Below are 23,918 nucleotides of genomic sequence, written 5' to 3'. Positions count from 1 at the left end.
GCACACCTAGAAAGGAACGTTAAACGTACCGTATGTTTGTTATATAATTCCCGCAAATTGCTATTGCGCTAAAACCATGTCTCATTAACATCGAAATGACGTCAGCCGACATAAAAATATACCATAAGCCATCACCTATGCATCAGCTCGAAACGTAGATAGAGTAATAAAGATATTGTGTTACCGCGTATGAGATAGCGATAGCACGACGTGACGATGAATAACACGACAATTATTACCATTGTTTAGTAGTCAATATTTGTATTAACCGATCAACAATATTTGTATTAAACGTTTTTTATGTCAAAACAAGTAAATAACTAATGAGAAATACAATTACGCCACGAATTCTCAAAGTTTGATTTGCAACTAAAGTTGCATTCCTTGTATGTATTTTTGAAAAAGACCAGTGACACGATAAGGGACAAAAAATAGGTTAGCTGCGTCTCTGTTTATCACATTAGTAACTTTATCTGTGTTCTCTTTTTAGTGTGAATAAGAAGGCAAACGTTCCTTTATCTAACTTTATTATACTATCTACGGCTAGAAACTTCAGACTAGTGCTGACGTCACTAAAATGGCAGCCACGCGCATTAGCAATTTGCGGGACTTATATCTTGTGTGTCTGGCGGTCTGTTACAGTACACGGCTATAAAAAATGTAGGTACCTACATCGACCTTTTTGTAGGATCGACAATTTCGCCGCATTTTAGCATTTAAATTTTTGACAGACTTTTTGTAGAATGTGTCTGTGTGAGTTTCAATATTGCAATCTTTTGAATTTTTTGCCGACAAAAATCGGTCACCGATTGTCGGGCGTGAGCGAAGGGCCAAAACCGATTTTAACGAAATAGGCACAGAGATAGCTAGTATCGGTGACGAACGTAGGCTGCTTTTTATCCCGGAAGTTCTTACGGGATTTTCAAATAAACTAAATCCACACGGAGTACGGACAAAATCACGGCAAGCTGTGATAGCCTAGTCACTAGTGGTTAGGACGTTCGCCTTCTAATCGGAGGTCAGGGGTTCGATCCCGGGCACGCACCTTTAACTTTTCGTAGTTGTGTGTTTTAAGTAATAAATAAATATCACTTGCTATAACGTTGAAGGAAAAAATCGTGAGGAAACCTGCCTGTTCTCCATAATGTTCTCAAAGGTGTGTGAAGTCTACCAATGGGCAAAACTATTCTCTATGAGAGGAGACCCGTGCTCTGTAGTGAGCCGTGATGCGTAGATCATGATGATGATGAAGTATCTAGTAGTAGATAAATAAAACCATTCAAGTATTAATATGAATAAACTTTATTACTACATAAAAGGATATAATAATATCGAACAGCGTCGCATTCGCTCGTAACAAAACATTCAACAAAATACTTTGGGAGTCAACTTAACACTTTGGGTGCCGACTTATTATGCCCTATAACGAAGAGACCAGTGTTTCTCAAACCACAAAGATATCCCATATATTTATAGTTACTTACTCGGATCAAAGGAAAAAGATAGACAGAAAATACCACCACAATAATATGAAGCCAATCCAAGAAGCCGATTGCGTAGCTGTACACGACTTTGGCCTAGAATTTTCATGCACAGTACATAAACTAATTGATCACTGTATTTGAGTAAAGCTAGGTACTTGAAATATCGTGATTTGACTAGGTACTAGAAAATTCAAAGCTCGGGTCTCCTTTCCAATCTAAGCACTCAGTTCGTATAAATGGTCAATTCTCAAGATGTCCTTGCCATGATCAGATATTTTGGTTTTAATATACAATACAAACGTTCCTAAGTTGCTCAGACCACAAAGTATATCATATAATAAGTTATTATGGAGCTGTTAAAACTTCCAGGCTCATGTTTTACTTAACAGAACAAGAGTGCTCGTTCTCCGTCTATCTTTCCCCCAGCTGAAGTAATTATTACTATTCTTAAAATCTTAAAAGTTACATAATCGTTACATTTAGTTGACTGTCATAAATATTGTCCCCGTCAAATTAGGACGCCAACGACGGGGCACCTTCCTATCTTCCTTAAAGTAACGCAGATCTGCCAGCACCATATTTTTCAAAACCATCCCCTAGGTTTTTTTTTTTCTAAATAACAAACCAAAGGAAAATGATGAAACTATTATTTTATGAAACTAGAACTATGCCATTAAAATCGTAACCGCGCCCGAAATAAAAGTTAAATGTAATTTTAAAGCTAAACAACATGACCACTAGCTCTGGAGTAACATTAGGTATGCCAAAATGGAACAGAGATATCAAATCCATACTAAATGACAGATTTGGTCACGTTAGTTAAATTGAAAACTAACATTAGGGCCTCAGTTCATTTAACGATACAAATTTGTACACAATAGACATCACTTTTACTTTCGTTCGCATGTACGCTGTCTATCATTTTCCTTTCGTCTGTGTCAAGTAAAACTTTAAAAGCTCACTTTAAAATTTCATTTTCAAAGTATGTACATTATATAATGTGTATATTATATTCAATATATTTATACTTTATATAGGTACGTATATATACGCGTTGAATGTGAATTCCTTTAAGCGCATGGCCCCTTGGTCGTGTATACAGGGCTTTAGATAATGGAACAAATCTCTGAACTGGCAAGTACCCAGAAAGATGGTTTTACATAAAAGTAGCAAATAAGTTTTCAGATCCTGATTTATATTTTGACCATAAAACATAAAAAACAGTAGATGGCAATTTATTTTGTGCAGACTTTCACTGATACCTTAATGTTGGTATTATAGTCCGGTACATAAAATAGAGTGCATAAATTGACAGGGCCATTAAAGCACTAACTGCCGCACTCAGAGTCGGTTAATCGTTACTTAAGGCATTGATTAGTATCTATAAGGAATGCCTTAAGTAACGATTAAAAGACTCTAAGTGCGGCAGTTAGTGCAGTGCTATTTTAAAATTCCTTAAGGAAAATAATGCCGATACTTTAGACCAGTTGTTACAATTTACAGACGAAATTAATGTAAAATGTAATATGTACCTACTACCTACGATAAGTTACTATGATATATTATTTGTCAAAAATTGGATGGTCTTTTTGACAAATAGCAAAATTGTTAAATGACTTAACGACAGATTACCTAGTACCTACAGAGATTGATCATTCATTTCGGCCAATAAGCAGTCTCTCACCTACTCAATACTTCCTTATTGTTAAAAAAAATAGAATAAATCCTTATATTTCTTGGGTTTTGGTTTTCGGCCGGGTTTTGAACTTAGGTTCAGAGATTTGTCGTAATATTCCCTAAAACCCTCGTATACCTTAATACTAATATCCCTTTTAAAATAAGGCTCTGTTCTCTACAAGGCAAACTAATTCATAAGACGATTAATACATACATTATTATTTTTATTAAAAATGTTAATATTTTTAATTTTTCGCCTTGCAGCTTTTTTGAGAAAATCTCAAATGAGACCATCCTTTAATTAAGTCTAAAATCAATCGATTACTTATTAAAAATTTATCAAAAAAATAGATGCGTTTTTGTTTTAATCAAATAGGTAAGTAGGTATTTTTTAAGAAGTTTTGTATGACAAGTAAACAAGTTAGATGATCAAATTCAGTTAAAGTACGACATAACTAAACGATGGTCTCGAAGGAAACAAACAAATAGCTTTGAAAATAACATCGCAACAATCAATAAAATTATATAAAAATCAACAATGTAATTTAAAATTTCGTCGAGCCAAAAGTAACTTTCAACAAAACGGCAAAATGCGAAATAGATTGTAATTAAAAGAAGAGGATAACAATCCACAGTACCGGGATACCAAACCTTTAGCATCTATACCTTATTCAAAACTATTTTCTATAACATCAACAGACCTGTCAAAAATCGTATTTCTTGATGATAAATAGTGTATCAATCTGTCAAGAATAACGACTTTTTCATTATTGGGGCGTACAATTCGTGATATTTTATAGTGCCCGGCAAACAACTTGGACCTGAAGTAGCGTAGTGGGAATTGGTGGAAATAATGGACATATTAACCAATCGCGTGCACTCGCGCCGACTGATCAACCAATCACGTGCACCCACCATTCGCCAGCCAATCGCGTTAATGCTGTTTGTTGTTTGGGCACTATACATTACAATCATTATTACATGAAAATCTGTCAAATAGAAAACAGTATAATGGACGTGGTATAATAAAATACTATAGTATATATTAATATAACATTAATTATAATATGATACACTTATAATATATTATTACATGCATGGTATACCTACAGCCTAGCTTGCCTACACTAAATACATTTGGTCTTTGGATGAGCATGTAATTTTATGGCTTGTGTCATTGTTTGTAATTTCGCAGTGAGGCCAACATAATAAACTAATCCGATTTTTGACAGCTTAATACTTTTTAACTATCGGTTTTTCCTTTTCCAAGCTGAAAGTAAACGGATTTTTTGCAGTTTGGATAAGCCGGATTTGTCAGAAGGATTTAATCCGTCGTTAGTAGTTTTTAGAGCTTATGTTAGCAATGGATTATGTCGTATCTACTAGTTGTTCAATGAAACAATTTTTATTCAAGCCCATCAGTTCTATTATCATGGTTTATATAAGTAGGTATTCAAACTGATTTGACAGGCTAAGAGTTTTTGGTAGGATTAAACTGTCAAAAAACGGACCACACGTTGGTCGTACTTTAAATAAGTGCACTTTTCGAATTTCAGTAGGTAGGTACTTGAATATATCCTTTTAAATACTATTCTAGACTAGACCAGCAATGAAAGCTTCGCACCATTAACCGATTAATAAAGAACTTTATGTAGTAGGAAACATTATAATAATAGAATCACAAAAACCTTAAAAAATTCAATAAAAAAAACAAACAAGAACAAAATTTGAGAAACACTGTTCCACAAAATAATTATTAATTAAGTAACTAAACTATACAAACGGTGTAAATTAAAAAGTGTTTAAAAATTAAGCCGCGTTGACATGGTGCGAGTATTCTGAAAGACCCGCTCGTACGAGTTAGCTTGTACGGGAATTTAATTGAAATGCGGACACATTATTATGGGCACATCAAATACGTCATTATTTACAAAATGGCGATTGATTTGCCATTGAGAGCAAAACTTCATAATTGAACCAAAAAATTCACAAATTGATTAAAAAGCGTCCCCAACTTTGAAGACAAATTGATTTGAAGATGCTCCAATTTGGAATCACGCTCACTCTAATTCATAACAATTTAAATATCCATACAATTAGGAGAATTACTTAGTAAAAATAAATACTAATTTAAGGTACCTTTACAGTCATGGTAAATATCGCGTCGGCCAATATCAACAAGGTCGTGAGTGTGTAAAAAAGCACTAAGCCCTTGGTCAAGGCCCATAGGGGCTAGGGCCACTCTAAATTCATACGCTTGCTGACCAATAAAAGAAGACAGTTTACTTTGACTTGAAGAATATGGCTTGCCACGACTGAATTTTCCAATAGTGGAAATATAGGTAATTACATAATTTCTTTTGAAATAGTTTATCCAAGCGCACTCGTTTCAGCATACTCACACGCCATGTAAACCTGGCTTTATAAATAAAAAACGATGCAATGATTTTCTTAAAAAGTGAAATTCGTGAAAACTTTTCGATAAAATTCAGGTACCTAATTGGGACAAGCCCGCTTTCGTTCACGAAAGCAAATCAGACGCTTTATTTTTTAAAGACTTTGAAGGTAGTTTGACACATTAACGAGTGATAGAATCGATAGGTAAACTAAACAAGTGGAAAAACGATAGGTTACTAAGGACTCCCACAAACCACAGACTTTTAATCGGCCGATAGTTTAGTCGAGTAGTGTAGACTTTAGAAAAGTTGATGGATGTGACGGTACTGCACTGACTAAACTGGTATTCGATAGATATTATATTTTTTTACATTCAGCAATAGGTGTGCAAGTTACATTCAGCAAGTGATTATTAAATAGTCTTCCACAATATGTAAAATCAGCATCTTCTGTTAGTTTTAAAATTGATGACCATTATCTATAAAAAGCTCGTCAATGATTATGATGTCACATTCCGCTATTTCATAATAATATAAGCTAAATACTAAGCACACATTTTAACGTTTGATAGTTGCTGATTTGATTAGTTGGCAACATCCTTGTTCGGCCGCAATCTGTCACAGCCACCCAAATTCTTGGCCATGTAACAAACGTCAAAAAATCATTTAATAATTTAAATGTTACCGGAAAAATTATAGATATTGGTCTACCTCTTAAATTTTGACGGGACCGTCAAGATTTTACGATAATAAATCTTAGCTTAACTATTTTAAAGACAGCTCGATATTGTGCTGGTTCAAACAGTTAACAGTATAGTTAGACCAGAATCTCATAAAAAATACGAAAATGAAATTCCAAAGTTAGCAACACTGTACTTTGTGAATGTCCTATGTACGAGTACATAGTACTGTGTGGTGAATTCAATGAGTAAACAATTTGGGTGAATTATTTATACTCACCACAGAGTACTATGTGCATGGGATATTCACAGAGTAGTGTTGCTAACTTTGGAATTTCATTTCATGAGATTCTGGTCTACCTATACACACCACCAAAACTGCACGTAATAATTCGTACCGTTTTAAAGATGCATTCCCGTATTCGAAGGTAGGATTTAATTTTATTAAGACCAAACTGTCGTGAGATCAAAAGTATAAAGTCTGTGAGGGCCCTAACACTACTTATAAGTTATCACAAGGGCCACATCGCAAGTTTAACTCGCACATATAGTTACAAAGGCTTCTATGGCCCTCCAAACGACTATTTATCGCCGTATATTTCACAATTAATTCTATACCAAATATATAATATCAATCAATGGTCTTGATACTTTGATAAATCTAACGGTTATAACCTCAAGTGTATAGTGCGTACATTTTGAGATCTAACTGTAACAAATAACTTGCCATTTTAGCTGTGTCAAAAGTACGGTTCATCTTTAAATTAACGTACTTCTGACATGATAGTTGACACAAGAGCTAAAATGCCGTGTGAGATCTCAAAATGTATGCTTATAAAGGCCTGGAAAGTCACGAAACGCGCCGGCAGCCGTGACAGAACATCACAATGCATGTGTGAACAATGTGCAACTTCTGCAGTTATGGCCAGAACGAGCAGACGGGAGTGAATTAGAGATGAATCTTTTTGATAACAACTTTTACTTAGTATGTTTGATATGGCATGTTGGATGTACCGTCGTAATTGGTATAAGTACTGAAAACAAATCACGCAGGACGCACGCCGCGCATCATCGTCTTTATTTCAAAGTGAGTAAAATGTTACAAATAAGTGTTACAACTTTTAGTCGCGTTGGAGGCGTTCCGTCGCCATCGCTACCGCCATGCGTTGTGTGTGACCAAGCCTTACTATAGCGAGTAAAATCTTCACAAAAGATACTATACGTTTCAAATGTTAAGACGATCAGATAAAACGTGTGATACTTCGTAATACTTGTAGCTATCAAACTTATTGCTATTATAACTTATAGCTGCTAGCATCAAATGTTTACTCTTGGTTTATATTTATTGTATTTGTTTGATTCCGCAAAACTATTCCATGACATCAGACGAGTCGCAGGGAGCCACTGGATTTAGGCGGCGCAAGACCGTGGCGTATGGAAGTCCCTACAAGAGACCTATGTCCAGCAGTGGACGTCTATCGGTTGTTGTTGTTGACAGTGGCGTGCATAGTGTTTGAAGCCAGGGTAAGCATTAGTTAGGTAGGAATGTGTTTACTGACAGGTCATAATGAAAAATATGCATTGAGCTATGATAACTAGGGTAAGCAGTGCATTTATGCCTCTATGACCTGCACGCCACTGGTTGTTGATGATGACGATTCCATGAAAAATCACGCCACACAAATGTGCACACAGCCGAGCCGTGCAGTGCAAGTGAATTTGATCATTAAGGTGCTAAACGACGTTTGTCCTTTGACTGTACTTAACTTATTCATAAAAATTACGAAAAAAGTAAATAGGAAAATAAAGCAATAAGTTTGAATTTCAGATAAGATGCCGTTGGTGTTTTGACATTTGAAATGCATAGTATCCACGCTCGAGGCACTAAAATATAAAGCCGTAGTTTCCGATTTAATTAAAAACCACTCATGATATTTTATCACAATACATATCAAAATATATTATAAAACTACGATTGCACACAGCAATGTTAAAAACAAAATAATAATGCTCCGAGAGACCGTGGAAAATTTTGAGGAGATGCTTGATAAAAATAAATCGGCTATAAAATACTCGTGTTTCCACTACATACGTTTGTCTTGATAGACGATTATTGATACGATGTAGATAGGGTTAGGGTAAATTTCATAAAACGTAACTAAACAGACCAATAGACCTGTTGTGTATTTCAGTGGCTATAAAATTTAGTTGTACACTGAAAAAAACTTCCTATCAATGCTACGGTACCCAAATCAGCCCTATCAGTGTATGTTATCGTGATTCAGTCATCTCTGTTGGGTAAACAAAGTTAAAAGTTACCCAAAACAACTTAGGACTGCAGTTATATTTGCTAGGCACTTTCCGTAATGTAAACTCAAATATTAACTACTGAAATGAAAAAGAGACCTACCTCTAGCAGATACATTTTCTTTATAAATAGTGACGTAGAAGATCCATACTGTACCAGTGGTAGATGCGTTTGACGATTCAATAGTACATACTTGTAAAAGTTTAATTGACTAAAAGTTATTTTGGTTATTGATTTTGTAAACGCACGTGAGCTTTCAACTTTTATCAAGCACTTCCATAAAATTTTCCACTATCTCTTCAGCTATAATAATAATTAATATAATCACCTCCAAAATGCAATACAGTCTATGCATGTGGTGTCCTAAGTTTGATTAACTTTCTAGTTAAGGCGATTCAGGTATACTAACTTTATTCATAATGAGGTTATTAAAAATATACAATTTATGTAAATGTATGACATATTATTGGCATTTTCAAAAAAAAAAAAAATATGTTGTGATGATTGGCCGGAATACAGTAGGTATCTTATATTAACCAATTTTCATTAATTGACAATTTGTTAAAAAAGACATCCTGTATACCGCGATTTTTTTTAAAATTACAGCTCGTTTTATTACAATTACATACAAAATATTAAACGTAACATCGATTATGCTTTTTTTTATTCCTGTGATATTTTTTTTTAAATATTAGCGTAAACTATCTATCACCAATTTTATTTTTAAATTCCTAACAAGCAAATTATCGCAGCCTACACGATTAAAATCAACCTAAGTATACATATAGTTTTTTTTTCTCTATCACTATTTATTAATTAATATAAATAAACTCTATCTCTAATTTTTTTTATAAAAACTACAATTAAAAGTGTACAATCATATTAATCTTTATGCGTACAATGTAAAAGTAGATCTATATATCTATATATAAATATTATCTGATTATAAAGTAAATAATTTTTGGAATATCTGGTTTTTAAGGCTAGTTGTTGGTATTTTATACCGTGGAAGCGTCGCTCGCTTTGGCCGTCGTTTCCTTGATATCTTCTATGCGCGACGTTTTGGAGGCCACTTCAGCTAAAGTGGCCAGGGCTAGCATGTCCACATTAGTATTGCACATGTCCATGCTTTGAACAACAGTGCAGGGAGCTTCTGTAGCTATTTTGATCTCTGGGCTGGTCTTCTGCCCTCCATTCATATTGGAGCTTGAAACCATACTGTTGATTTCCAGCCTCGTTATACTAATCTTCCTTGGTTTCCTCTTCTGGCTCCCTATGACGGTTTCCCTCCAACTTTCAGCCATTTCCCGCCTCTCGTCCGTCATGTGACGTGGCACGGAATTTATGATCTGCGTCGGTTCGACCGCCTTCGGCTTTATGTGGACAGTCTTTTTCTTGCGCTTGTTTTCACGTTTTCTTTGCTGGAACTTCTCTAAGCTAAGGGAGGGTAGCGCTTTAATTTTAGCGTCAAGGTCGAAGTCGGCAGCCTTGAATGTTTTGTTTGAATTATTGTCTGGTTCGGGGGAGTCAATTTGCTCCATTTTTGTTTCGATTTCGGAGGACGTATCGACGTAATCGGTTTTAGTAATAGAGTCGTCTGTGACCGTTGATTCCTCGCGCGAGGAGCCAGGGTCGCAGCTGCACGAGGCGCTGTATCCCTCGTCCGACAACCGCTCGGGACAATCTCTCCTCTGCCTCTTATTCACTATCAGTCCCCCGACAGCCATGAACTCCTGGTACCTTTTCCCTTTACACGTCCTCCCGGACCTATTCCTCTCGTCGTCCGACCAGTTCCTCTGGTACCCTTCGTCGTTAGAATATCGCTTATCAACTATTTGGTCTATCACATCTTGGTTCGTGAACTGATCGCCGTAATGATACTGTTCGTCGAAGTCTTCCTCGAACATTTTGGTCGTCTCCGAGAGAGCGTTCTGGAGCTCGCTTATGCTATGTTCGTTATTGGGTTTCTGTATGAGGTTATGAGATCTGTATTCGATTGGGGTTGAGATCGCGGTGAATTTGTAAGCGGGAGGGGAGTAGTAAGGGTTTGGAGTTTGCACTTCAGTCTTGGTAGCTAGGAGGCTGCTCAGGCTTCCCATTTGAGCTTCGTCGGCCAGTTTGCCCGGCGTGAACATGGATAAAGGCTTGGGATCGGCTTCGGCGTCATTATCGATCAGTTTTTTGTTGTAATCGTGTTTGGTAGAGTTGTTGTTTGTCTTTTCTAGTTCGCTCTCGTGGTATTCGTTGGAGGAGTCGAGTTTGTCGGAGACGTCTCTCGGGCGAGAGGAGAGTGTGCGGAGAGGCGGCGCGGGCAACTTGTACCATTTGAAGTCGGGGTTAGCGCTGAAGAACGCGTCTTTGTACTGAAATAAAACATTATTATCAAAACATATAATAGGCAACGTATAACGTTTAAAATAAATATTATGCAAATACGCTACCTGTTTAGCAAGACCTGTGTAGCAAGCTTTCTCTTCCTTGTCCAAGTTGGCCCACCACTCGCCGAGTATTTTTGTTATAGATCTGCAAGTCACAATTTTTTTTTTTTTTTTTATTACAAAGCTAAACACCACAGGAATCCATAGGTACTAACTATATTTAAGTTTAAAAAAATCTGTGTAAGAACTCTTTGATTTGGCTGTGACTTTCATTGAATTCGGTTGGACAGATGGGCCTTGAAAAATAACACATACAGACACTTTCGCATTTATAATATACTAATAGTGATTATGGACAAAGGAATAATAATTATTAATCTGTGAAAGAGGATGTACCTAATAATTATTATGTTGCGTATTATTTTTAATAACTAATGTTTTACGAAGGTTTTAGATGATTTTACTGTCATTAGTCATCAGATTCAAACGCAGTAGGTATCCGAATTTTTAAGTCTGTAATGGCTTTGCAATTAGGTAACCAGTTCTTGACAACCTTTAAGATAAGATTCCTTTCTTATCTATGTAGCTATAACTTAGGTATTTAGGGTCCTTAACTCATTATCATTAATCCCAAACTTTTTTAAATTCACCGGAGCAAAGGTATGTGGGCAGGCTTTATATTGCGAGCGAAGCAAGCGCGATTTTTGATTCTAAAGATGTGCTTTCGTCATGGCTGTAGCCAAAGATAGAAAGGTATGAAACTTGCTGCTTCACTAAATTCCGTGAGTAAACGGACAATAATTTTTATCATCCTCAAAAGGGCGCCTCCAGTACGTACATGAAAAGAAAGTTGTGAATTTTTATGACAATTATTATGTACCTAAATTGATGGTGCCTTTAAAAAAACAACGCGAGCGCAGTGAGCGCATTGTTTTTGTTATGAATCATTCTGCATTATTCTGCTGTTTTTGTTTAGTAAGTCGTTCATGCCCTTTTATGTTCTCCAATCCTAGACAGTCAGGTCCTGGCAGCTCCCTGTGACCATCCTGCTCGCATATTCTTCAGTTTCTATGAAGAAGAGAGAGAGACAGATAGTCACCTGTTCTCCAAGTTGGGGTATTTGTTGCGCACGACACTGCGGTGTCGCTTGCAGAATATGAGGAAGGCGTTCATGGGCCGACGCGCGTGGTGCGCCGGCTCGCCGTCGCCGTCCTGCTCGTGCATTCTTTATTATCTGTAAGGAAGAAAGAGATGGAAGAGTTAAAGTTGAGAATACTAGCTTGTCATCAGGAATTTTGGGAAGTTGCTGGGATAGATCACCCAGTCTAGCAAAGGTCGCCTGCTTACGACGCGGCATTGACTCCGAGTGGCCTACTTACGCAACGTTCCTTGACATCTAGCGTCAGTCAGATGTTTAAGTTGCAATATATCGTAATTTTTTTTTAATATAATATTTTTTTTCGCGTTTTTGTGGTATCATAGCAGTACTATCACCTGTCTTCGTTTTTGCCAGCGTTCTAATTACACCCTGTATGTATGTGCCTGCGCTAGTCGCATATCGATTAGTATAAAAGCCTACCATAAGTAGCTATAGGACGCGACAGGTCGAGATGACAATCGGGCTATGAGACGGTGGGACACCCCGCACACCCGCACGTCACGCGCGCTCGCCCGCACCGGGCTAGCGCGGGGCTGTGCCGGTGTGGGCAGTCCCAACCCCGATTGCCATATCGACCTGTCGCGTACTATACATATCGAATGCATTTCTGATAAAATATCGGCAATAAGACATCCGTATCAGACCTATCAGTTTTATCATCACCTATATCAGTCATTTGCTGTCTGTGAAGCGCCTTTGTGTGCTTTCCAAAGGATGTGTTGACACAAACATAAATAACGTTTTACACATGTATCTCCGACAATATTTACTAAAATAATCTAGGGGTATATTAGGGACAATAGGGTAAATTAAAGACAAGAACACGTGGAGTCGGGTTTCAGGGTGATTCATCATCATAATCAAGCGATAGACGCCCACTGCTGGACATAACTTCATAACACGGTCTTGTGCCGCCTGAATCCATTCATTTTAGCACCTTGGGAACCCAGTTATCGGTTTTTCATATTACTTATTATCCCATTGCCACTTCAGCTTCGCAACCCATTGAGCTTTTCTCTGCTCGCTCGCTGCGAGCTCGAATCCTGTCCTGGGAACTCTTTGATTTTCCGGGATAAAAAGTAGCCTATGGCTCCTATGGTTTTTCAGGGCTTAAACTATACCCATGCAAAACATTTTCGCATTTATAATAAGGGTACTGATTAGTTTGACAGTTATCAATGATAATTTTCTTTGCCAAGTCCATGTGATGTGAGTATTATCACGTGATAGCCTGATAAGCCGTGATAACAGGGTCGATGGCACGCTGTGTACATTGTCAGCGGATGCATTGAGGCTCAGGATTATTCAAGTTCATTGTTTATGTCGAAGTAGATAATAATGCTTAGTCAAACTTTATCTAGCTTGCAAAATATAGCCATGGCATTACATGGCAAGTAAAGCCATGTATGTAAGAAAAGTTTAAGCAGTTCAAGCTGTAAGAGTAACCGACATAGCTCAATGGGGTTTTTTTTCCATGCTTCCTCCGATATTGGGGTCGAAGTCTTCCTACAAGGTTTTACACTTACACATTGACCATTTTACCGAAGTAAGTTATGGCATCACTAGCCCTATTATAAATTCGAAAGTGTGTTTGTTTGTTGGTTTGTCCTTCAATCACGTCGCAATGGAGCAACGGATCGACGTGATTTTTTGATTGGCTTTGATACATAAAGTCAAAATGGCGCGTGCATTATAGTTCCGGCAACCGGTCGGCGCGGAAGGTGCGTCCCGAAGCGCGCGCAGTTTTCACTTTCGAGGGCCGTCGCCCCAGCAGCCTCGGCACACTTTGTCTTTCATTCAAGGCCGAACTGTGTATAGTCCGCGACAGGTCGAGATGGCGCGTACTATTATTTATTTATTTTTTATTTTTTACATCTTATTAGAACGGCAGTGCCACTTACACTAACTAGATAATTAATAATAAATTTAAATACAAATAAAGGTACAAGAAAAAAGACATAAAATACAAAACGATAAAAAATCAAAGGATTTTGAATATGTACGCTGAGAACATTGAATGACATATTCATGTAATGCTCTCAGCGTACTTCAGTAACTCCCGAACCAGTATTATAGACCCATCATTAAATGGGTCCCATTGAGCATTATTGTCCAAAAGCGCGTTGAACGATGCTAATGAACGGGGTATAGGTGACATAGATCTAGCAACAGTGCGATGATGTGGGACCACGAAAAGTTTATTTTTTCGTGGACGAAGATTACTGTTGGATTCAGGGACACGTATGCGACACAGTTGGTCATGAAGTTCTGGAGCATTAACATCTCCTCGCAAAATTTGACACATAATTTTCAGTTGATCGCAAATGCGTCTGACCTCCAGGGAGTTCAAACCTAAGCAACCTAACAGAAATTTGGTTGGATATAGGAAAGCGTAATATCCATAGCAACGTTTATACAGGTATCTTAGGAAGGCCTTTTGTACTTTTTCTAATACTATACATCCATACTCCGTACGTACCTACTTACCGTAGACAGACAGACACACTTTCGCATTTATAATATTAAGTTTGCACTGAGGCACTTTAACTCCACTATTATTTCAATGGCGTGTGTTTCAAACTACCTTATGGTAAATGGTTGAAATGGCGGCCGTAATTTGATCACCTTTGTATTGACGACGACCTTGCACGACGGCATCAGAATTGCGCAATTTGTCACTATATTATCCAATACATAAATAAATAATCAAAGGCAAAGACAAATATTTGGGCCAGGGAGGAATTTTATATGCTCTTTATGCGTGTTCTATCCTTTATAATGGGGCGTGCTCTGAAGAGCTTTTTGACCTCATTCCACCCTCCTTTTTCTACAACCGCACCGCGCGCCACCGTAAGCAATTTCACCCTCACCACCTGGGTGTCTGGTGCAATTCGACCGTCCGTTGTGCCAGATTCTTCTTTCCACGCACATGCAAACTGTGGAACCAACTCCCATCGCGGTGTTCGCACTAGATTACAACAAGGGGTTATTCAAGGGGCGGACCAACAAACTCTTAAAAGGCCGGCAACGCATCGGCAGTTCCTCTGGTGCTGCAAATGTTCATGGGCGGTGGTAATCACTTAACATCAGGTGACCCGACCCACCTGCTCGTTTGCTCGCTATCTCTATTTAAAAAAAAGTCTAGAATATTACATTTCTTACATTTCATGTTGTTAGGTGATAAATTATGAAAAGTTAAGTTTTCACTAAAGCACTTTAACTCCATAATTATTACAATCGCGTGTGTTTCAAACTACCTTAATGGTGAATGGTTGAAATGGCGGCCGTAATTTGATCATCTTTGTATTGACGACGACCTTGCACGACGGCATCAGTTTTTTTTTTATTTTTTTATTTTTTTATTCACATACAAGTTAGCCCTTGACTGCAATCTCACCTGGTAGTAAGTGATGATGCAGTCTAAGATGATAGCGGGCTAACCTGGAAGGAGTATGGCAGTTTTTAGTAGGGTGGTAACTAGCCACGGCCGAAGCCTCCCACAAGACCAGACCAGAAATTTAGAAATTATAAAATTCCAAACCCCTGCCAGGAATCGAACCCGGGACCTCCCTTGCGCAATGTCACTATATTATCCGATACATAAATAAATAATCAAAGGTAAAGACAAATATTTGGGCCAAGGAGGAATTTTACGGCCTAAAATTTTATATCCATACTTCCATACTAATATTCTAAATGCGAAAGTGTGTCTGTCTATCTGTCTGCTAGCTTTTCACGACCCAACAGTTCAACCGATTATGATGAAATTCAGTACAGAGTTAGCTTACGTCCCGGAAAAGGACATAAAAAGTATGTCCTTCCCCGGGATGTAAGCTCATCACGGGATTTATTTAGGTTTTTGAAAATCTCGTGGGAACTCGTAAATTTTCCGGGATAAAAAGTAGCCTATGTCACTCTACAGGTCTTTGACTATACCCATGCAAAAAATCACGCCAATCCGTTGCGACGTGATTGAAGGACAAATCAACAAACAGGGTAGTGATGTCGTTAAACAACGGCATAAACCTAAAATAATTAATTAATAATAATTAATAATTAGTTTTCTCTCAATTTTTCAATAGGAGCTTTAACGCCCAAGACACGGGTCTGCCCGCGAAATTCAAATTCAATTGGTTTTTGACAATTTGTAAATTAATGCGACAAAGTAGACTTATGGCATTCAAATTTCGACCCTAGCAATATCATCTTCACAGGTTTATATAAAAATCTTTACTTGAAAGTGTCCAGTTTAAAGAAATTAGTCAAGATAATGACTAATTTGTAAGTAACTCACGTCAAACTCATTATTTTAACTAATTTCTTAAACTGGACATTGAATGAATTGAATGCCATAAGCCTACTTTGTCGTATTAGTTTACAAATTGTGAAAAACCAAATTAAATTTGAATTTCTCGGGCAGACCGTGTCTTCCACCTTAAGGCTAAGGTCTACCTCAGGTAGGTCCTAAATCCGATAGGCTAGAGGTAAAACCAAAACTGTATAACGTATGCGACTGCCGTTAAGGTCACGCCAAGACGATGTCGATGCCAAGGTTGTTGGCGCTGTGAAACCAGCCTGTGTGGCAGTTGCCGAGCAGGCGCGCAAAAACACGCCAGAAGGTCGTTCCGCTTTTTGTTTTGTTTGTTTTGTCCTGAACACATACACTCTGTTTGGTATTCACAAATGGATCGGCTCCACTATCTGGATTCGGCAAATGATTCGCGGCGGCAATCTTATCATCCCACATGTTCGCGCTAACCCTGAGTCTGTGACCCAGGCGGGAGCGGGTGCGTCCTGCGAGGCGGCTAGCGCAGTGTTTCCCAAACATTGTTCTGCCATGGCCCGGTAATTTTCACATTGCCCCTTCGTGACCCACTTAACACTTCCCAAGCTGGTTCCATTAGGTACCCCGGCGAACTTCGTACCGCATAACAGTCGATTCTTTTTCAGGATTTTTTTAAAAAAAATTCTCTCCGTAAGAACCATCCCCGTACCGTACTTCAAGGGATATTATGAAAAAAAGTTAGCGAAATCGGTTCAACTGTTCAGCTGTGTGAGATTTGCGATCAGCAACACATTCAGCGATTCATTTTTATAGAAAGAGATAATATTATCGATATTTGGTAATATTTTTAAAACAATGCGGGAATGTTGCGACCCGGGATTTTATTTTGATGGCCCGGTACTGGGTCGCGACCCGGCAAATGGGAAACGCTGGGCTAGCGTGTAGAACAAACTCTAAAGGTATGATTCCGCCACGCTGCACGTAGCAGTGCTGCCGCAACAGTGCTGTCGTGGCACTACTGGTCTCATATAAGCTTATAGAGATTGTATGGGGACCAGTAGTGCCGCGACAGTACTGTGACAGCTGGTGACAGCACTGTTGCGGCAGCACTGCTGCGTGCAGCGATGCAAGCTCTCTCTTTACCAGGCGTCGAAATAGGTTATACGGATGAGCCGTGAAAAGCTTGCATGCATACAAACAGACACACTTTCGCATTTATAATATTAGTATGGAGTATTAACTAGTACTTATTAAATCATAGATTAAAAGTGAACAGTTAAATTTGAACATAATAAATTAATAAGCTTTCGTTGTTTTTGTTATCAGTAGAGGAAACTGGTTAGACGGTTATCGAATGTGTGGTTGGTATACGTATAATATGTTATTCGTAACAGATTGAGTAGAAATATGCATGTTTATACTTAGGCACTTGTTTTTTGCTGCTGTAAAGCTGTGATAGCCTAGTGGTTAGGACGTCCGCTTTCTAATCGGAGGTCGGCGGTTCGATCCCGGGCAAGCATCTCTAACTTTTCGGAGTTATGTGCGTTTTAATTAATTAAATATCACTTGCTTTAACGGTGAAGGAAAACATCGTGAGGAAACCTGCATGCCTGAGAGTTCTCCATAATGTTCTGGTGGTTCATAAGGTGTGTGAAGTCTGCATTGAAGTCAGACTACGCCTAAACCCTTCTCATTCTGAGAGGAGAACCGTGTTCTTTCTTCGTAAGTTGGAGAGGCACCCGAAGAAATCGGTGATTTATTGTACTAGGGAACTCCAGGAACGAGTTATCTGAAAGAGATCAACATCATCATAATGATCAACTCTCTCGACTTGAAGGTACCCATATTAAAATTGTACATAACACATAATGTACCTATATGTAGGTACATATATACATTAGCGTTTTTGTTTATTTGTTCGCAAGACGCCCGCAAATCGCAATTAGCTCACATTAGCGACACTGAGTATGATTCTACTAGGTATAATTAGAAACCGGCCAAGTGCGAGTCAGACTCGCGCACCGAGGGTGCCATACTAATTGTATTTTTTCGACATTTTGCACAATAAATCAAAAACTATTATGCACAAAATTAATAATAATTAGAATGTATAGGTAGAGCCCTTTCATATGATAACCCCACTTGTTATAGTAATCTTAATTTGAAAGTTGAAAACACTAATTATTTGTTCATGAACACATTTTAATTTTTTTTAATGATGTAACCACAAATTCACGATTTTCAGATTTTTCCCCTAAATGTCTGCTATAAGACCTACCTACCTGCCAAATGTCATGATGCAAGGTCAATGAGAAGTACCCTGTAAGTTTCTTGACAGACAGACACAACGAAGTGATCCTATAAGGGTTCCGTTTTTCCTTTTGAGGTACGGAACTCTAAAAACACCAATGCAACGACCGAGAACAGGTTTTTGACGTTATGAATACAATGATCGAATTTTGAAGGTCGTCAAACAAGTTGGTATTACCAGACGAAGGTGGCGGCTGTGCTAGGATGCGTAGCGAAAGATGTACGTGTGAAACCATTGTCAAACCCACCAATAGAATTGCTTCATTTTCTTATAGCGGGCAAATCAACAGAGAAGCTATGAAAATTAATAAAATGCCCAGCATGCTACATTTAAAGCCCTCTCAGTACGGTGCCAGGGAGATTTTTGTTTATTGCAGCCTTAATAAAAAGCAATGATAAGGTCTAAGTAGGAACACGGTTGCCTAGAAGAGGCCTATTCACTCTTGCCTTGAAGGTACTTAAGTTATACGTTGGTCGTTGCAACTTGCAGGGAACATGGACGCGTTCTAAACTTTAGCGGTTCGTGCAGAAACTTTGAGAAAAAACGTTTCATATACGATAGGATTGGAGATTGGATGTCGACCACATACAGATGCCAACGGCCCAACCAGCCCAACGTTCATGGCGTCTCGCTGTTTTGTGGTAGAACGGTGAAAGAGGAATAAGATTGTGGAGTTCCTGACTCCTGAGTACACTCTCCAAAATATGCCATAAATAAAAGGAAAAGGTGACTGACTGACTGACTGACTGACTGACTGACTGACTGATCTATCAACGCACAGCTCAAACTACTGGACGGATCGGGCTGAAATTTGGCATGCAGATAGCTATTATGACGTAGGCATCCGCTAAGAAAGGATTTTTGAAAATTCAACTCCTAAGGGGGTGAAATAGGGTTTTGAAATTTTGTAGTCCACGCGGACGAAGTCGCGAGCATAAGCTAGTATGCCATAAAAGGAAAAGATGACTGACAACAGCTGACTGACTGATCTATCAACGCACAGCTGAAACCACTGGACGGAACGGGCTGTGCATGCAGATAGCTAATAGACCTATATTTGGTCACACGTACTTGTATATATATAGGTATTATTTTTTATTATTATAATTTTTTGTTATTAGTTTAATTATGTACAAAAGGTACAGCAAAATTATGTCTAAGCATGCAATATCTTATGATAAGTAGGTACAAATTGTGCGCCTCTATGACACATTTCGGTGTCGGGGCGAAACTTGCGTCGAGTGTGTTTGGGATTTGTGTGGTGCTGCGTGGTGGTGGTGCGTATTGCTTGCCTGGTGGCTGCTTCTTCCTGCATGTTTAGCAGTGGGAGGACTTTGACTGGACGCCTTCAAGTCCGCTGCGAACTTGACCGGTAAACTTATCGTGTATGGCCGACCGACGGCGTAAGGAGGCGCTCAAACAGATTTCATTAGATTACTAGGTCACTTTGGTATTTCCCCTGACGCTTAGCTGTCTAGCCTTTTTACCAAATGGCCTTTGTGTATATTATTGAAAGTAGGTACCTACCTACCAGCTGATGTTCGCGACGTCGTTCGCGTGAAATTCCGTTAGTGGTAATATAGATAAAAAGCAGGTCTTTATCTATACCCATGCAAAAAATCACGTTAATCCGTTGCACCGCTGCGACGTGATTGAAGGACAAACCAACAAACCAACAAATAAACACACTGTCGCATTTATAATAAGGGTAGGTACTGATAGTGTAAATTGAATGGTAGTTAATGCCACATAATATAGTTTAGTTTATCGGTTTTAATTATAACAAATGCGATAGTAGATTAACTATTTGATAACGTGTAAGTAGGTACGTAATTTAAAAAGTTCTACATAATAATTTATATTCCAACTCGCTTATGCACGCGACTTCGTCCGCGTGGACTAGGTACACAAATTTCAAACTCCTATTTGGTTAAATATTCAATTTCAACCCCTTAGGGGTTGAATTTTCAAAAATCCTTTCTTAGCAGATGCCTACGTCATAATAGCTATCTGCACGCCTTTCAGCCCAATCCGTCCAGTAGTTTGAGCTGTGCGTTGATAGATCAGTCAGTCAGTCACCTTTTCCTTTGATTAAGTGGGTAATCAAAGTTATCCATACCTACTACTTCGTCAGTCGTGTCTATCAAGAAAACCTATAGGGTACCTAGGTACTTCCTGTTGACCTAGAATCATGAAATTTAGCAGATAGGTAGGTCTTATAGTACCTACAAGTAAAGGAAAAAATCCACAAACCGTGAATTTTTGTTACATCCATAGACTGATTATATCTACTTCGTAAAAAAAATTAAAATGTGTTCGTGAATAACTAATTATATTTTCAACTTTTAAAGTAAGATTACTATAGCAAGTGGGATACCTATCATATGAAACGGCTTTTCCTGTAGACTCTAAGACAGATTTTTATCAATTTTTACACATACATACTCAATAGTTTTTCATTTGTCGTGCAAAATGTCGATGCCGTACGGAACCCTCGGTGCGCGAGTCTGACTCGCACTTGGCCAGTTTTTATCACGGAATGCCTACATGTATGTATGTCAGTTTAAGGAGATACAAATCGCGTAGGTAGGTACCTACCTAGTATGGTAGGTAGCTATAGATGCGTAATTAACGGATGACATCTGTAAAATATTCCCATATCCCAATCGCATTAAATTGTCCGCTATTTTATCCGCGTTACCAAAAAAATGTATCCGCCATGATGGATACAGATTATAAATAGTTGCAAAACAAGTTACCATTGCAAAAGAACTTTAAAAATAGCTTTACTTATCAATTTTACCTAATTGTTTTGTTAATAAAACGAGTTCTTGTTTATCAATCAATGATAACTGCCAACGAAATACCTATAATAAGTTGGGAGGTAGGTAGGTACCTACTTATTAGTAAACCAACATAACCATTGCTTAAAATAGTACGAGTACCTAACAGGTTGTAGGTTGATATTATTAGATTGTCAGTGATATGAATAAAAAAATACTAATAGGCGATAGATATAGGTAGGTAGGTATTAGGTATAAAAACATTCGCACTTGTTCGTCTAGCTAGTAGGTAGGTAGATAGACTTATTAGATGATTCAATCTACCATCGACAATCGTTAATTTTATTGATATATATATTCGAAATAGGCAACTAAAATACTATTAGGTACTTTCCAAGGTAGGTAGGTACATTAATTAGTTATGTTAACATACCTATTTAGTGGTTAACGCCCAGGGAGATGATGCTACTATAACACAATATAGTATACCTACTTCTACATAATACAAGTAATCATGACGCTCGTACGAAAACAGAAAAACAACAAGTTTGTATTCGTAATTAAATTTGATAGATGCAAATGATTTGGTAAACCAGAGTATTTGGCACGATATAACAACCAAAAGCAGCACTGTTCCACTTTTAAAATATTAATTAAGCGTCGATTATACACGTACACAGTTATTTTCACATATTACCACCGTTTGGGAACATAATATTGAATGTTTAATACAAAACAATACTTTCTAGCGCAGAGAGCGTTCCATTTTTAGTATACTGCGTGATGTTTTGTTGCCAGGCGGAGTTCGCTGGCGAATTCCTGACTGATAACCATGTTTGAGACCCACGATCAGAATAGAAACCATAATAGAAAGCGATGCTATAACGTTAATAACTCAATTTGCTTAGCGACTATGTGATTTTTGCTGCATAATTTTCAAGGGCATAATGGGCTGCCAATTTCTCACACAATACGGAGCTTCCTCCCGACTTCGTACATAGTTTCCCCACGAATCATGAATGAAACCAACGTCGGCCGGACACTAATCTACCCCTAATAAGTCCTCAAACCAATAAATTAATAAGGTAATAAAAGAAAATACTCACGGGCTCACAGCGATACGTGTATCATACACATGACGTCATTTGACGCACCACAAACTCGAATTTATGAGCGAACAGTATAGCAAACGAGGCGAAAACAACAGGAATCACCTGTGCACTACACTTGAATTGATACAAAACTATCGTTAAGTCATTACTTACTTGATTTAGGACATTTTAAAATACATTTGTTGTATGTTGATTCCAGTTTTGACAAGATGGTCGCGCACCGACTGTTTTGCTTTGGTTGTCAGCTGATACGAAGAATGTTCCACTTGAAGCACAACTGACCTACTATTTCTGTTCTTTTTCAACGCTCTCGATCAATGATGACGTGGAAGCGAGACGGAAATTCTGAATTAATTAATTGAAGAATTGAAACATGACTGGAAACACCGAATGTCATTTTCTTGATGCAATAATAATATGAAGAGAAAAAATACATAAATACTAAAACTTTATCGAATGTGATGAATTGAGAACAGTTGCAATATTAGAGGAGATAACATTCTATTTCACAATATCGCGTAATCATTATGTTGAGGACAGTTTTGTTGGTATATTTGAATTGGGCGTGACAAATTGAAAGTTTATTAGACATTTATAGTTAGTTCCGCCATCTTGCGGAAAATTCGGGAAATATGTGTACACTTGGGTTTTTAGTAGGTAGGTTTGTAGCTGAGTAAATAAAGACGATTACAGCGATGAGTAGTATATAATTTACATTATTTGGCATTGTTTCGTATTGTTTTATTATTAATCATATGTAATAAACTGTAAAGTCGATTCATTGCATTATTCATTGGATTATAAATTAAATTCTACTTGCCTGTTGTTTTAATCTTTCTCTAGATGGCGCTAGTAGTCTAAAATTTTCATGATGAATAATTTTAATTTTCAGAATTTCGTTTACACATTCGTTTATTAGCCCTCGTTCACACGGACGATTTTCACATGCGTTATCCCACAATGTAACCAAAATTGGCTAAAAATCGTATTCATGAAGTAGGTAGATCGAGGGTTACCTACCTAATTCTTTTTTTGAGGGCAATTTTTTTTGGTTTTCGTTATCAAAATATTATTATGTCCAGTATAGTAAGTATAATTTAATAAGGTGATTCTCTCAAGTCACTACTTCGTCCGCGTTTATTTAGGTTTTTAAAAATCTCATGGGAACTCTTTGCTTTTCCGGTATGAAAAGTTGTCTATGCCAATTTCCGGGACGTAAGCTAGCTCTGTACCAAATTTCATAAATCGGTTACACGGATGGGCCTTTAAGAATCCCGTGGGAACTCTTTATTTTTTCGGGATAAAAAGTAAGGGTCTACGTCCGTCCCCGGTAGATAAGCTAGCT

At 37.8% G+C, this 23,918-nt stretch overlaps 1 protein-coding gene across 1 annotated transcript; it reads right to left on the bottom strand.

Annotated features, from left to right (window-relative positions):
* Positions 1 to 1,284: 1,284 nt before the first annotated feature.
* Positions 1,285 to 22,857, bottom strand: bbx (bobby sox). The gene is made up of 4 exons (XM_034976832.2): positions 22,727 to 22,857; positions 12,023 to 12,157; positions 10,987 to 11,068; positions 1,285 to 10,908 (listed from the first exon to the last, which is right to left on the bottom strand). The coding sequence occupies exons 2-4, from the start codon at positions 12,145 to 12,147 to the stop codon at positions 9,544 to 9,546; spliced, it is 1,572 nt and encodes a 523-aa protein (XP_034832723.1). The 5' UTR covers positions 12,148 to 12,157; positions 22,727 to 22,857; the 3' UTR covers positions 1,285 to 9,543.
* Between the last annotated feature and the right edge of the window lie 1,061 nt (positions 22,858 to 23,918).

This window comes from Maniola hyperantus, chromosome 16, assembly GCF_902806685.2.
Source record: "Maniola hyperantus chromosome 16, iAphHyp1.2, whole genome shotgun sequence".
Classification (NCBI taxonomy): domain Eukaryota; kingdom Metazoa; phylum Arthropoda; class Insecta; order Lepidoptera; family Nymphalidae; genus Maniola; species Maniola hyperantus.
This window is presented reverse-complemented; position numbering and strand designations above follow the sequence as displayed.

Coding starts and splice junctions, on each gene's coding strand:
- bbx (XM_034976832.2), bottom strand. CDS start 12,147: ATGCACGAGCAGGACGGCGACGGCGAGCCGGCGCACCACGCGCGTCGG. Junction 11,069..12,022: donor TACCCCAACTTGGAGAACAG/GTGACTATCTGT, acceptor TGTGACTTGCAG/ATCTATAACAAAAATACTCG. Junction 10,909..10,986: donor ACACAGGTCTTGCTAAACAG/GTAGCGTATTTG, acceptor GTTTTATTTCAG/TACAAAGACGCGTTCTTCAG.